This window comes from Engystomops pustulosus, unplaced genomic scaffold, assembly GCF_040894005.1.
Source record: "Engystomops pustulosus unplaced genomic scaffold, aEngPut4.maternal MAT_SCAFFOLD_247, whole genome shotgun sequence".
Classification (NCBI taxonomy): Eukaryota; Metazoa; Chordata; class Amphibia; order Anura; family Leptodactylidae; genus Engystomops; species Engystomops pustulosus.
In genome coordinates this window covers 11,097-27,511 of record NW_027285126.1, presented here as the reverse complement: position 1 = coordinate 27,511, position 16,415 = coordinate 11,097, and the positions used below count along the sequence as shown (strand labels likewise).

The following is a 16,415-nucleotide window of genomic DNA, read 5'->3' as shown; positions in this document are numbered from 1 at the left end:
CATGGGGGGGAGGGGTCTCTATACACACAGCAGCAGGACATGGGGGGGAGGGGTCTCTATACACACAGCAGCAGGACACGGGGGGGGGGATGGGTCTCTATACACACAGCAGCAGGACACGGGGGGGGGAGGGGTCTCTATACACACAGCAGCAGGACACGGAGGAGGGGTCTCTATACACACAGCAGCAGGACACGGAGGAGGGGTCTCTATACACACAGCAGCAGGACACGGAGGAGGGGTCTCTATACACACAGCAGCAGGACACGGGGGGGGGAGTTGTCTCTATACACACAGCAGCAGGACACGGAGGAGGGGGTCTCTATACACACAGCAGCAGGACACGGAGGAGGGGTCTCTATACACACAGCAGCAGGACATGGGGGGGGAGGGGTCTCTATACACACAGCAGCAGGACACGGATGGGAGGGGTCTCTATACACACAGCAGCAGGACATGGGGGGGGAGGGGTCTCTATACACACAGCAGCAGGACACAGGGGGGAGGGGTCTCTATACACACAGCAGCAGGACATGGGGGGGGAGGGGTCTCTATACACACAGCAGCAGGACACAGGGGGGAGGGGTCTCTATACACACAGCAGCAGGACATGGGGGGGGAGGGTCTCTATACACACAGCAGCAGGACACGGGGGGAGGGGTCTCTATACACACAGCAGCAGGACACAGGGGGGAGGGGTCTCTATACACACAGCAGCAGGACACGGAGGAGGGGTCTCTATACACACAGCAGCAGGACACGGGGGGGAGGTGTCTCTATACACACAGCAGCAGGACACGGGAGGGGGGAGGCCTCCTTAGGGGGTAGCTTTCCTTATCCCATGCTGCAAAACTTGTTTGCATATTTTCCCAGCGTCCATCTCTCTGCAAGGAGACTTCTTACTTCCCGACCCCAGGACACGCTATGAAGTTGGACTGTGCAGAGGGTTTGGCGCAGTGGGTCAGTTTTCTTCATCTTGTTCTGTTTTTCCAGAGATTAAAGCAAATCATGAAAGAAATGTCAGAGGCCGAGGAGCAGCTCCGAGCCGCAGCCGAGAGACTGGACACAGAGCGGCAGAACCACCAGAACAGCCTGGACCTCATCACACAGAAGGTCCTGGCCCAGGAGCAGTGCGCCATCCAGCTGCAGCAGGAGGGGAGGTGGTGCGCAGCGCTGGAGGAGGAGCTGGACCATGCCAGTAATTATACTACACAATAACTGCAAGCTGTAAAGGATGTCAGTAGGTGTGGCCAGACCTCACACTGCTGTGCTCTGTGCTCCCTGCAGCCAGTGTTATGTATTGTCCCTGGAGAGATGTGTAATCAGACCTCACACTGCTGTGCTCTGTGCTCTCTGCAGCCAGTGTTATGTATTGTCCCTGGAGAGATGTGTAATCAGACCTCACACTGCTGTGCTCTGTGCTCTCTGCAGCCAGTGTTATGTATAGTCCCTGGAGAGATGTGTAATCAGACCTCACACTGCTGTGCTCTGTGCTCTCTGCAGCCAGTGTTATGTATTGTCCCTGGAGAGATGTGTAATCATACCTCACACTGCTGTGCTCTGTGCTCTGTGCTCTCTGCTGCTAGTGCTATGTATTATCCCTGGAGAGATGTGTAATCAGACCTCACACTGCTGTGCTCTGTGCTCTCTGCAGCCAGTGTTATGTATTGTCCCTGGAGAGATGTGTAATCAGACCTCACACTGCTGTGCTCTGTGCTCTCTGCAGCCAGTGTTATGTATTGTCCCTGGAGAGATGTGTAATCAGACCTCACACTGCTGTGCTCTGTGCTCTCTGCAGCCAGTGTTATGTACTGTCCCTGGAGAGATGTGTAATCAGACCTCACACTGCTGTGCTCTGTGCTCTCTGCAGCCAGTGTTATGTATTGTCCCTGGAGAGATGTGTAATCAGACCTCACACTGCTGTGCTCTCTGCAGCTAGTGTTATGTATTGTCCCTGGAGAGATGTGTAATCATACATCACACTGCTGTGCTCTGTGCTCTCTGCAGCCAGTGTTATGTATTGTCCCTGGATAGATGTATAATCAGACCTCACACTGCTGTGCTCTCTGCAGCCAGTGTTATGTATTGTCCCTGGAGAGATGTGTAATCACACCTCACACTGCTGTGCTCTGTGCTCTCTGCAGCCAGTGTTATGTATTGTCCCTGGAGAGATGTGTAATCAGACCTCACACTGCTGTGCTCTGTGCTCTCTGCAGCCAGTGTTATGTATTGTCCCTGGAGAGATGTGTAATCAGACCTCACACTGCTGTGCTCTGTGCTCTCTGCAGTCAGTGTTATGTATTGTCCCTGGAGAGATGTGTAATCAGACCTCACACTGCTGTGCTCTGTGCTCTCTGCAGCCAGTGTTATGTATTGTCCCTGGAGAGATGTGTAATCAGACCTCACACTGCTGTGCTCTGTGCTCTCTGCAGCCAGTGTTATGTATTGTCCCTGGAGAGATGTGTAATCAGACCTCACACTGCTGTGCTCTGTGCTCTCTGCAGCCAGTGTTATGTATTGTCCGTGGAGAGATGTGTAATCAGACCTCACACTGCTGTGCTCTGTGCTCTCTGCAGCCAGTGTTATGTATTGTCCCTGGAGAGATGTGTAATCAGACCTCACACTGCTGTGCTCTGTGCTCTCTGCAGCCAGTGTTATGTATTGTCCCTGGAGAGATGTGTAATCAGACCTCACACTGCTGTGCTCTGTGCTCTCTGCAGCCAGTGTTATGTATTGTCCCTGGAGAGATGTGTAATCTGACCTCACACTGCTGTGCTCTGTGCTCTCTGCAGCCAGTGTTATGTATTGTCCTGGAGAGATGTGTAATCAGACCTCACACTGCTGTGCTCTGTGCTCCCTGCAGCCAGTGTTATGTATTGTCCCTGGAGAGATGTGTAATCAGACCTCACACTGCTGTGCTCTGTGCTCTCTGCAGCCAGTGTTATGTATTGTCCCTGGAGAGATGTGTAATCATTCCTCACACTGCTGTGCTCTGTGCTCTGTGCTCTCTGCTGCTAGTGCTATGTATTATCCCTGGAGAGATGTGTAATCAGACCTCACACTGCTGTGCTCTGTGCTCTCTGCAGCCAGTGTTATGTATTGTCCCTGGAGAGATGTGTAATCAGACCTCACACTGCTGTGCTCTGTGCTCTCTGCAGCCAGTGTTATGTATTGTCCTGGAGAGATGTGTAATCAGACCTCACACTGCTGTGCTCTGTGCTCTCTGCAGCCAGTGTTATGTATTGTCCTGGAGAGATGTGTAATTATACCTCACACTGCTGTGCTCTGTGCTCTCTGCTGCCAGTGTTATGTATTGTCCCTGGAGAGATGTGTAATCAGACCTCGCACTGCTGTGCCCTGTGCTCTCTGCAGCCAGTGTTATGTACTGTCCCTGGAGAGGTGTGTAATCATTCCTCACACTGCTGTGCTCTGTCCTCTCTGCAGGCAGTGTTATGTATTGTCCTTGGAGAGATGTGTAATCAGACCTCACACTGCTGTGCTCTGTGCTCTCTGCAGCCAGTGTTATGTATTGTCCCTGGAGAGATGTGTAATCAGACCTCACACTGCTGTGCTCTGTGCTCTCTGCAGCCAGTGTTATGTATTGTCCCTGGAGAGATGTGTAATCAGACCTCACACTGCTGTGCTCTGTGCTCTCTGCAGCCAGTGTTATGTATTGTCCCTGGAGAGATGTGTAATCAGACCTCACACTGCTGTGCTCTGTGCTCTCTGCAGCCAGTGTTATGTATTGTCCCTGGAGAGATGTGTAATCAGACCTCACACTGCTGTGCACTGTGCTCTCTGCAGCCAGTGTTAGTTATTGTCCCTGGAGAGATGTGTAATCAGACCTCACACTGCTGTGCTCTGTGCTCTCTGCAGTCAGTGTTATGTACTGTCCCTGGAGAGATGTGTAATCATACCTCACACTGCTGTGCTCTGTGCTCTCTGCAGCCAGTGTTATGTATTGTCCCTGGAGAGATGTGTAATCAGACCTCACACTGCTGTGCTCTGTGCTCTCTGCAGCCAGTGTTATGTATTGTCCCTGGAGAGATGTGTAATTATACCTCACACTGCTGTGCTCTGTGCTCTCTGCAGCCAGTGTTATGTATTGTCCCTGGAGAGATGTGTAATCAGACCTCACACTGCTGTGCTCTGTGCTCTCTGCAGCCAGTGTTATGTATTGTCCCTGGAGAGATGTGTAATCATACCTCACACTGCTGTGCTCTGTGCTCTCTGCAGCCAGTGTTATGTATTGTCCCTGGAGAGATGTGTAATCAGACCTCACACTGCTGTGCTCTGTGCTCTCTGCAGCCAGTGTTATGTAATGTCCCTGGAGACATGTGTAATCAGACCTCACACTGCTGTGCTCTGTGCTCTCTGCAGACAGTGTTATGTAGTGTCCCTGGAGAGATGTGTAATCAGAGCTCACACTGCTGTGCTCTGTGCTCTCTACAGCCAGTGTTATGTATTGTCCCTGGAGAGATGTGTAATCAGACCTCACACTGCTGTGCTCTGTGCTCTCTGCAGCCAGTGTTATGTACTGTCCCTGGAGAGATGTGTAATCATACCTCACACTGCTGTGCTCTGTGCTCTCTTCAGCCAGTGTTATGTATTGTCCCTGGAGAGATGTGTAATCAGACCTCACACTGCTGTGCTCTGTGCTCTCTGCAGCCAGTGTTATGTACTGTCCCTGGAGAGATGTGTAATCAGACCTCACACTGCTGTGCTCTGTGCTCTCTGCAGCCAGTGTTATGTATTGTTCCTGGAGAGATGTGTAATCAGACCTCACACTGCTGTGCCCTGTGCTCTCTGCAGCCAGTGTTATGTATTGTCCCTGGAGAGATGTGTAATCAGACCTCACACTGCTGTGCTCTGTGATCTCTGCAGCCAGTGTTATGTACTGTCCCTGGAGAGATGTGTAATCAGACCTCACACTGCTGTGCTCTGTGCTCTCTGCAGCCAGTGTTATGTATTGTCCCTGGAGAGATGTGTAATCAGACCTCACACTGCTGTGCTCTGTGCTCTCTGCAGCCAGTGTTATGTATTGTCCCTGGAGAGATGTGTAATCAGACCTCACACTGCTGTGCTCTGTGCTCTCTGCAGCCAGTGTTATGTATTGTTCCTGGAGAGATGTGTAATCAGACCTCACACTGCTGTGCCCTGTGCTCTCTGCAGCCAGTGTTATGTATTGTCCCTGGAGAGATGTGTAATCAGACCTCACACTGCTGTGCTCTGTGATCTCTGCAGCCAGTGTTATGTACTGTCCCTGGAGAGATGTGTAATCAGACCTCACACTGCTGTGCTCTGTGCTCTCTGCAGCCAGTGTTATGTACTGTCCCTGGGGAGATGTGTAATCAGACCTCACACTGCAGTGCTCTGTGCTCTCTGCAGCCAGTGTTATGTATTGTCCCTGGAGAGATGTGTAATCAGACCTCACACTGCTGTGCTCTGTGCTCTCTGCAGCCAGTGTTATGTACTGTCCCTGGAGAGATGTGTAATCAGACCTCACACTGCTGTGCTCTGTGCTCTCTGCAGCCAGTGTTATGTATTGTCCCTGGAGAGATGAGTAATCAGACCTCACACTGCTGTGCTCTGTGCTCTCTGCAGCCAGTGTTATGTATTGTCCCTGGAGAGATGTGTAATCAGACCTCACACTGCTGTGCTCTGTGCTCTCTGCAGCCAGTGTTATGTATTGTCCCTGGAGAGATGTGTAATCATCCCTCACACTGCTGTGCTCTGTGCTCTCTGCAGCCAGTGTTATGTATTGTCCCTGGAGAGATGTGTAATCAGACCTCACACTGCTGTGCTCTGTGCTCTCTGCAGCCAGTGTTATGTACTGTCCCTGGAGAGATGTGTAATCAGACCTCACACTGCTGTGCTCTGTGCTCTCTGCAGCCAGTGTTATGTACTGTCCCTGGAGAGATGTGTAATCAGACCTCACACTGCTGTGCTCTGTGCTCTCTGCAGCCAGTGTTATGTATTGTCCCTGGAGAGATGTGTAATCAGACCTCACACTGCTGTGCTCTGTGCTCTCTGCAGCCAGTGTTATGTATTGTCCCTGGAGAGATGTGTAATCAGACCTCACACTGCTGTGCTCTGTGCTCCCTGCAGCCAGTGTTATGTATTGTCCCTGGAGAGATGTGTAATCAGACCTCACACTGCTGTGCTCTGTGCTCTCTGCAGCCAGTGTTATGTATTGTCCCTGGAGAGATGTGTAATCAGACCTCACACTGCTGTGCTCTGTGCTCTCTGCAGCCAGTGTTATGTATTGTCCCTGGAGAGATGTGTAATCAGACCTCACACTGCTGTGCACTGTGCTCTCTGCAGCCAGTGTTATGTATTGTCCCTGGAGAGATGTGTAATCAGACCTCACACTGCTGTGCTCTGTGCTCTCTGCAGCCAGTGTTATGTATTGTCCCTGGAGAGATGTGTAATCAGACCTCACACTGCTGTGCTCTGTGCTCTCTGCAGCCAGTGTTATGTATTGTCCCTGGGGGGATGTGTCTGTAGTGGAGTGCATGCTGGGAGTTGTGGTTCTCTTGCAGGGCGTCAGATGTTGGATCGGGAGGCTGCGCTGGAGACCTGCAGAGGCGACATGAGACGTTTGCAGCAGGAGGCGAGCGCCAGGAGGACGAGGGAGGAGGAGAGGACAGCAGCACTGAGGGAAACCATCAGCAGGCAGCAGCTGCAGCTCCAGGAGGCCCAGGTGAGACAGCCTGCAGAGTTGTAGCCCCACCCCCAGCCTACTGGGAGTTGTAGTCCCTCATCCCTGTGTTATGTGTTAGGACCTGCGGAGGGAGAACAGGAGCCTAAAGCAGCAGCTGCTGAGGATGGAGGAGACCCAGGAGCGCAACCATCTGCTGCAGAGCGAGCGCGATGTGCTGCAGGAACAGGTGCACACGGGGGACTACTACCCCCAGACCGGGAGCACACGGGAGAGACTACTACCCCCAGACCGGGAGCACACGGGAGAGACTACTACCCCCAGACCGGGAGCACACGGGAGAGACTACTACCCCCAGACCGGGAGCACACGGGAGAGACTACTACCCCCAGACCGGGAGCACACGGGAGACTACTACCCCCAGACCGGGAGCACACGGGAGAGACTACTACCCCCAGACCGGGAGCACACGGGAGACTACTACCCCCAGACCGGGAGCACACGGGAGAGACTACTATCCCCAGACCGGGAGCACACGGGAGAGACTACTACCCCCAGACCGGGAGCACACGGGAGAGACTACTACCCCCAGACCGGGAGCACACGGGAGAGACTACTACCCCCAGACCGGGAGCACACGGGAGACTACTACTCCCAGACCGGGAGCACACAGGGGACTACTACCCCCCAGACCGGGAGCACACGGGAGACTACTACCCCCAGACCGGGAGCACACGGGAGACTACTACCCCCAGACCGGGAGCACACGGGAGAGACTACTACCCCCAGACCGGGAGCACACGGGAGAGACTACTACCCCCAGACCGGGAGCACACGGGAGACTACTACCTCCAGACCGGGAGCACACGGGAGACTACTACCCCCAGACCGGGAGCACACGGGAGACTACTACCCCCAGACCGGGAGCACACGGGAGAGACTACTACCCCCAGACCGGGAGCACACGGGAGAGACTACTACCCCCAGACCGGGAGCACACGGGAGAGACTACTACCCCCAGACCGGGAGCACACGGGAGAGACTACTACCCCCAGACCGGGAGCACACGGGAGAGACTACTACCCCCAGACCGGGAGCACACGGGAGAGACTACTACCCCCCAGACCGGGAGCACACGGGAGACTACTACCCCCAGACCGGGAGCACACGGGAGAGACTACTACCCCCAGACCGGGAGCACACGGGAGACTACTACCCCCAGACCGGGAGCACACGGGGGACTACTACCTCCAGACCGGGAGCACACGGGAGAGACTACTACCCCCCAGACCGGGAGCACACGGGAGAGACTACTACCCCCAGACCGGGAGCACACGGGAGAGACTACTACCCCCAGACCGGGAGCACACGGGAGAGACTACTACCCCCCAGACCGAGAGCACACGGGAGAGACTACTACCCCCAGACCGGGGGCACACGGGAGAGACTACTACCCCCCAGACCGGGAGCACACGGGAGAGACTACTACCCCCAGACCGGGAGACTACTACCCCCAGACCGGGAGCACACGGGAGAGACTACTACCCCCAGACCGGGAGCACACGGGGGACTACTACCCCCAGACCGGGAGCACACGGGAGAGACTACTACCCCCAGACCGGGAGCACACGGGAGACTACTACCCCCAGACCGGGAGCACACGGGAGAGACTACTACCCCCAGACCGGGAGCACACGGGAGAGACTACTACCCCCAGACCGGGAGCACACGGGAGAGACTACTACCCCCAGACCGGGAGCACACGGGAGAGACTACTACCCCCCAGACCGGGAGCACACGGGAGAGACTACTACCCCCAGACCGGGAGCACACGGGAGACTACTACCCCCAGACCGGGAGCACACGGGAGAGACTACTACCCCCAGACCGGGAGCACACGGGAGAGACTACTATCCCCAGACCGGGAGCACACGGGAGAGACTACTACCCCCAGACCGGGAGCACACGGGAGAGACTACTACCCCCAGACCGGGAGCACACGGGAGACTACTACCCCCAGACCGGGAGCACACGGGGGACTACTACCCCCCAGACCGGGAGCACACGGGAGACTACTACCCCCAGACCGGGAGCACACGGGAGACTACTACCCCCAGACCGGGAGCACACGGGAGACTACTATCCCCAGACCGGGAGCACACGGGGGAGACTACTACCCCCAGACCGGGAGCACACGGGAGAGACTACTACCCCCAGACCGGGAGCACACGGGGGACTACTACCCCCAGACCGGGAGCACACGGGGGAGACTACTACCCCCAGACCGGGAGCACACGGGAGAGACTACTACCCCCAGACCGGGAGCACACGGGAGAGACTACTACCCCCAGACCGGGAGCACACGGGGGACTACTACCCCCAGACCGGGAGCACACGGGAGACTACTACCCCCAGACCGGGAGCACACGGGAGAGACTACTACCCCAGACCGGGAGCACACGGGAGAGACTACTACCCCCAGACCGGGAGCACACGGGAGAGACTACTACCCCCAGACCGGGAGCACACGGGAGAGACTACTACCCCCCAGACCGGGAGCACACGGGAGAGACTACTACCCCCCAGACCGGGAGCACACGGGAGAGACTACTACCCCCCAGACCGAGAGCACACGGGAGAGACTACTACCCCCAGACCGGGGGCACACGGGAGAGACTACTACCCCCCAGACCGGGAGCACACGGGAGAGACTACTACCCCCAGACCGGGAGACTACTACCCCCAGACCGGGAGCACACGGGAGAGACTACTACCCCCAGACCGGGAGCACACGGGGGACTACTACCCCCAGACCGGGAGCACACGGGAGAGACTACTACCCCCAGACCGGGAGACTACTACCCCCAGACCGGGAGCACACGGGAGAGACTACTACCCCCAGACCGGGAGCACACGGGGGACTACTACCCCCAGACCGGGAGCACACGGGAGAGACTACTACCCCCAGACCGGGAGCACACGGGAGACTACTACCCCCAGACCGGGAGCACACGGGAGACTACTACCTCCAGACCGGGAGCACACGGGAGACTACTACCCCCAGACCGGGAGCACACGGGAGACTACTACCCCCAGACCAGGAGCACACGGGAGACTACTACCCCCAGACCGGGAGCACACGGGAGAGACTACTACCCCCAGACCGGGAGCACACGGGAGAGACTACTACCCCCAGACCGGGAGACTACTACCCCCAGACCGGGAGCACACGGGAGAGACTACTACCCCCAGACCGGGAGCACACGGGGGACTACTACCCCCAGACCGGGAGCACACGGGAGAGACTACTACCCCCAGACCGGGAGCACACGGGAGAGACTACTACCCCCAGACCGGGAGCACACGGGAGAGACTACTACCCCCAGACCGGGAGCACACGGGAGAGACTACTACCCCCAGACCGGGAGCACACGGGAGACTACTACCCCCAGACCGGGAGCACACGGGAGACTACTACCCCCAGACCGGGAGCACACGGGAGAGACTACTACCCCCAGACCGGGAGCACACGGGAGAGACTACTACCCCCCAGACCGGGAGCACACGGGAGACTACTACCCCCAGACCGGGAGCACACGGGAGACTACTACCCCCAGACCGGGAGCACACGGGAGAGACTACTATCCCCAGACCGGGAGCACACGGGAGAGACTACTACCCCCAGACCGGGAGCACACGGGGGACTACTACCCCCAGACCGGGAGCACACGGGAGACTACTACTCCCAGACCGGGAGCACACAGGGGACTACTACCCCCCAGACCGGGAGCACACGGGGGACTACTACCCCCAGACCGGGAGCACACGGGAGACTACTACTCCCAGACCGGGAGCACACAGGGGACTACTACCCCCCAGACCGGGAGCACACGGGAGACTACTACCCCCAGACCGGGAGCACACGGGAGAGACTACTACCCCCAGACCGGGAGCACACGGGAGAGACTACTACCCCCAGACCGGGAGCACACGGGAGACTACTACCCCCAGACCGGGAGCACACGGGAGAGACTACTACCCCCAGACCGGGAGCACACGGGAGACTACTACCCCCAGACCGGGAGCACACGGGAGACTACTACCCCCAGACCGGGAGCACACGGGAGAGACTACTACCCCCAGACCGGGAGCACACGGGAGACTACTACCCCCAGACCGGGAGCACACGGGGGACTACTACCCCCCAGACCGGGAGCAGACGGGAGACTACTACCCCCAGACCGGGAGCACACGGGGGACTACTACCCCCCAGACCGGGAGCACACGGGAGACTACTACCCCCAGACCGGGAGCACACGGGAGAGACTACTACCCCCAGACCGGGAGCACACGGGAGACTACTACCCCCAGACCGGGAGCACACGGGGGACTACTACCCCCCAGACCGGGAGCAGACGGGAGACTACTACCCCCAGACCGGGAGCACACGGGGGACTACTACCCCCCAGACCGGGAGCACACGGGAGACTACTACCCCGACCGGATTGATGATGGGGGTTGTTGTTCTCTCTGCAGCTGAGGAGTCAGGAGGAGGTTAATGAGGCCGTGAAAGAGTTAAAAGCGCAGGTGAAGCTGGAGATCCAGAAGAGTGTGCAGGACCTGGACCCCAACACCCACCCACTACTGGTACACCGGGGCGGGGGGGGGGGGGTGCACAGGGCGGATGTTCTGGGGGTCTCGGTATGGGGGGGGTGCACAGGGCGGATGTTCTGGGGGTCTTAGTATGGGGGGGGGTGCACAGGGCGGATGTTCTGGGGGTCTTAGTATGGGGGGGGTGCACAGGGCGGATGTTCTGGGGGTCTCAGTGTGGGGGGCGGGGGGAGGTGCACAGGGCGGATGTTCTGGGGGTCTCAGTATGGGGGGGGGTGCACAGGGCGGATGTTCCGGGGGTCTCAGTGTGGGGGGGGGGGGGGTGCACAGGGCGGATGTTCCGGGGGTCTCAGTGTGGGGGGCGGGGGAAGGGGGTGCACAGGGCGGATGTTCTGGGGGTCTCAGTGTGGGGGGGCAGGGGGTGTACAGGGCGGATGTTCCGGGGGTCTCAGTGTTGGGGGCAGGGGGTGCACAGGGCGGATGTTCCGGGGGTCTCAGTGTGTGGGGGGCAGGGGGTGCACAGGGCGGATGTTCCGGGGGTCTCAGTGTGGGGGGGTTCACAGGGCGGATGTTCCGGGGGTCTCAGTATGGGGGGGAAGGGGGTGCACAGGGCAGATGTTCCGGGGGTCTCAGTGTGGGGGGGTGCACAGGGCGGATGTTCTGGGGGTGTCAGTGTGGGGGGGCAGGGGGGTGCACAGGGCGGATGTTCTGGGGGTCTCAGTATGGCGGGGAAGGGGGTGCACAGGGCGGATGTTCTGGGGGTCTCAGTGTGGGGGGGCAGGGGGTGCACAGGGCGGATGTTCTGGGGGTCTCAGTGTGGGGGGGCAGGGGGTGCACAGGGCGGATGTTCCGGGGGTCTCAGTGTGGGGGGGCAGGGGGTGCACAGGGCGGATGTTCTGGGGGTCTCAGTGTTGGGGGCAGGGGGTGCACAGGGCGGATGTTCCGGGAGTCTGTGTTGGGGGGCAGGGGGTGCACAGGGCGGATGTTTCGGGAGTCTGTGTTGGGGGGCAGGGGGTGCACAGGGCGGATATTCCGGGGGTCTCAGTGTGGGGGGGCAGGGGGTGCACAGGGCGGATGTTCTGGGGGTCTCAGTGTGGGGGGGCAGGGGGTGCACAGGGCGGATGTTCTGGGGGTCTCAGCGTGGGGGGGCAGGGGGTGCACAGGGCGGATGTTTCGGGAGTCTGTGTGGGGGGGCAGGGCGTGCACAGTGCGGATGTTCTGGGGGTCTCAGTATGGGGGGGTGCACAGGGCGGATGTTCTGGGGGTCTCAGTGTGGGGGGGTGCACAGGGCGGATGTTCTGGGGGTCTCAGTGTTGGGGGCAGGGGGTGCACAGGGCGGATGTTCCGGGGGTCTCAGTGTGGGGGGGTGCACAGGGCGGATGTTTCGGGAGTCTGTGTGGGGGGGCAGGGGGTGCACAGGGCGGATGTTCTGGGGGTCTCAGTATGGGGGGGTGCACAGGGCGGATGTTCCGGGGGTCTCAGTGTTGGGGGCAGGAGGTGCACAGGGCGGATGTTCTGGGGGTCTCAGTGTGGGGGGGCAGGGGGTGCACAGGACGGATGTTCCGGGGGTCTCAGTGTTGGGGGCAGGGAGTGCACAGGGCGGATGTTCCGGGGGTCTCAGTGTGGGGGGGCAGGGGGTGTACAGGGCGGATGTTCCGGGGTTCTCAGTGTGGGGGGGCAGGGGGTGCACAGGGCCAATGTTTCGGGAGTCTCAGTGTGGGGGGGGGGGTGCACAGGGCGGATGTTCTTGGGGTCTCAGTGTTGGGGGCAGGGAGTGCACAGGGCGGATGTTCCGGGGTTCTCAGTGTGGGGGGGCAGGGGGTGCACAGGACGGATGTTCCGGAGGTCTCAGTGTTGGGGGCAGGGAGTGCACAGGGCGGATGTTCCGGGGGTCTCAGTGTGGGGGGGCAGGGGGTGTACAGGGCGGATGTTCCGGGGTTCTCAGTGTGGGGGGGCAGGGGGTGCACAGGGCCAATGTTTCGGGAGTCTCAGTGTGGGGGGGGGGTGCACAGGGCGGATGTTCTTGGGGTCTCAGTATGGGGGGGCAGGGGGTGCACAGGGCGGATGTACCGGGGGTCTCAGTGTTGGGGGCAGGGAGTGCACAGGGCGGATGTTCCGGGGGTCTCAGTGTTGGGGGCAGGAGGTGCACAGGGCGGATGTTCTGGGGGTCTCAGTGTGGGGGGGCAGGGGGTGTACAGGGCGGATGTTCCGGGGTTCTCAGTGTGGGGGGGCAGGGGGTGCACAGGGCCAATGTTTCGGGAGTCTCAGTGTGGGGGGGGGGGGGGTGCACAGGGCGGATGTTCTGGGGGTCTCAGTGTTGGGGGCAGGGAGTGCACAGGGCGGATGTTCCGGGGGTCTCAGTATGGGGGGGGTGCACAGGGCGGATGTTCCGGGGGTCTCAGTATGGGGGGGTGCACAGGGCGGATGTTCTGGGGGTCTCAGTATGGGGGGGGGTGCACAGGGTGGATGTTTCAGGGGTCTCAGTGTGGGGGGCAGGGGGTGCACAGGGCGGATGTTTCGGGAGTCTGTGTGGTGGGGCAGGGGGTGCACAGGGCGGATGTTCTGGGGGTCTCAGTATGGGGGGGTGCACAGGGCGGAGGTTCTGGGGGTCTCAGTATGGGGGGGTGCACAGGGCGGATGTTCTGGGGGTCTCAGTATGGGGGGGTGCACAGGGCGGAGGTTCTGGGGGTCTCAGTATGGGGGGGTGCACAGGGCGGATGTTCCGGGGGTCTCAGTATGGGGGGGTGCACAGGGCGGATGTTCCGGGGGTCTCAGTATGGGGGGGTGCACAGGGCGGATGTTCTGGGGGTCTCAGTATGGGGGGGGGTGCACAGGGTGGATGTTTCAGGGGTCTCAGTGTGGGGGGCAGGGGGTGCACAGGGCGGATGTTTCGGGAGTCTGTGTGGTGGGGCAGGGGGTGCACAGGGCGGATGTTCTGGGGGTCTCAGTATGGGGGGGTGCACAGGGCGGATGTTCTGGGGGTCTCAGTATGGGGGGGTGCACAGGGCGGAGGTTCTGGGGGTCTCAGTATGGGGGGGTGCACAGGGCGGATGTTCTGGGGGTCTCAGTGTGGGGGGGCAGGGGGTGCACAGGGCCAATGTTTCGGGAGTCTCAGTGTGGGGGGGGGGGGTGCACAGGGCGGATGTTCTGGGGGTCTCAGTGTTGGGGGCAGGGAGTGCACAGGGCGGATGTTCCGGGGGTCTCAGTATGGGGGGGGTGCACAGGGCGGATGTTCCGGGGGTCTCAGTATGGGGGGGTGCACAGGGCGGATGTTCTGGGGGTCTCAGTATGGGGGGGGGTGCACAGGGTGGATGTTTCAGGGGTCTCAGTGTGGGGGGCAGGGGGTGCACAGGGCGGATGTTTCGGGAGTCTGTGTGGTGGGGCAGGGGGTGCACAGGGCGGATGTTCTGGGGGTCTCAGTATGGGGGGGTGCACAGGGCGGAGGTTCTGGGGGTCTCAGTATGGGGGGGTGCACAGGGCGGATGTTCTGGGGGTCTCAGTATGGGGGGGTGCACAGGGCGGAGGTTCTGGGGGTCTCAGTATGGGGGGGTGCACAGGGCGGATGTTCCGGGGGTCTCAGTATGGGGGGGTGCACAGGGCGGATGTTCCGGGGGTCTCAGTATGGGGGGGTGCACAGGGCGGATGTTCTGGGGGTCTCAGTATGGGGGGGGGTGCACAGGGTGGATGTTTCAGGGGTCTCAGTGTGGGGGGCAGGGGGTGCACAGGGCGGATGTTTCGGGAGTCTGTGTGGTGGGGCAGGGGGTGCACAGGGCGGATGTTCTGGGGGTCTCAGTATGGGGGGGTGCACAGGGCGGAGGTTCTGGGGGTCTCAGTATGGGGGGGTGCACAGGGCGGATGTTCTGGGGGTCTCAGTATGGGGGGGTGCACAGGGCGGAGGTTCTGGGGGTCTCAGTATGGGGGGGTGCACAGGGTGGATGTTTCGGGGGTCTCAGTGCCTTCTCTCTGTAGGGAGCACATTGGCGCGGGGAGCTGCTGCGGGAGAAGCTGCTGCGGGAGGAGGAGCGGCTGAAGGTGAGCTTGTGTCTTCTCGGGGGGTTTGGGCATCTCCTTTTCTCCGCTCATCTCCCGGTTCCCTGCAGGTTCTGCTCCAGCAGGGGGTGTCTGGGCAGGCGGCGGCTCTGGGTCGGGGGCGGCAGCAGACGGAGGGCTCCATCATGCGGCTCCGCAGGCGTCTGGACGCTCTCCAGGACTTAGTCTCCTCTCCTTCTCACTCCCAAAATTCCCTGGGGCAGGTGAGGAGGGGAGAGGGGGGGGAGGGGCACGGGAGGGGCATGGGAGGGGCACGGGAGGGGCATGGGAGGGGCACGGGAGGGGGGAGGGGCAATACTCTGCAGCAGGAGACGCTGAGACAATATTTTGTTCCATTTATATTTTTTAAGGATTTTCACTCAGATTCCAGCGTCTCTCCTCATCCTACAGAATCATCAGAACCGCACAGAACCAGAACCAGTACAGACTAGAAGCAGGTAATGCAATGTGCAATCCTGTACATAGGGTATTATAGTAGTTATATTCCTTTTTTTTTTTTTTTTTTTTTTTTAATTTTAATTGTTTTTACAAAAGATACATACTATATAGTTCCATTATTTAAACTAGACAAAAGGTAAACAGCAATTGCATTTCAATTGTTGCATATCATACATAATTCATGCAATATTCACTGCACCTTGTAAGAGGTAGAAGATGTAAAAAAAGAAAAGAGAAGAAGAGAAGGAAAAAAAAAGGAATGAGGATTAAGGAAAACACAGGGGAAAAGGAAAAGAAAAGAAAATAAATGAATAAATTTTATGATTAACTCTCTGGTGTCATCATCACATATGGGAGGGATTTTGTGCTGTATTCCTATCACAGCCTGGCCATGATCTCCACAATTCATCCAGCTCGTTACTCTTTATAATTCCTTGTTCCCCAAGGCATTTTTCCATTCTCCAAGTGGAATGAACTAAAGAAATTATTTCAGTAATAGTCGGATTGGTTTCATCCTTCCATTTTTTAACAAGTATAACCCTATCTGCTGTCAGGATTTTATTAATAACCCATTTATATTTATACATTTTTTTTTTGTAAGTCCCTTGTCACAATGTTCAAAAGTGCCCATTCTGGTGAGAGTCCAAGGGAAACC

General features: G+C 58.7%; 1 protein-coding gene across 7 annotated transcripts in view; it reads left to right on the top strand.

Moving 5' to 3' along the window:
• The window catches only part of LOC140110320 (centriolin-like), a 137,613-nt gene extending 121,851 nt beyond the window's left edge, over positions 1 to 15,762 (top strand). For 3 of the 7 annotated variants that reach the window (XM_072132162.1, XM_072132160.1, XM_072132159.1), the window contains 7 exons: positions 994 to 1,198; positions 6,543 to 6,703; positions 6,783 to 6,890; positions 11,198 to 11,308; positions 15,242 to 15,304; positions 15,373 to 15,525; positions 15,673 to 15,761. In XM_072132162.1, the coding sequence (XP_071988263.1) occupies positions 994 to 1,198; positions 6,543 to 6,703; positions 6,783 to 6,890; positions 11,198 to 11,308; positions 15,242 to 15,304; positions 15,373 to 15,525; positions 15,673 to 15,753 (882 nt within the window). In that variant the 3' untranslated portion in view covers positions 15,754 to 15,761. Of the gene's footprint in view, positions 1 to 993; positions 1,199 to 6,542; positions 6,704 to 6,782; positions 6,891 to 11,197; positions 11,309 to 15,241; positions 15,305 to 15,372; positions 15,526 to 15,672 lie in introns of those variants that run through there. The other 4 variants (XM_072132161.1, XM_072132163.1, XR_011851419.1 and 1 more) reach the window with 4 other exon arrangements.
• The last annotated feature ends 653 nt before the right edge of the window (positions 15,763 to 16,415 follow it).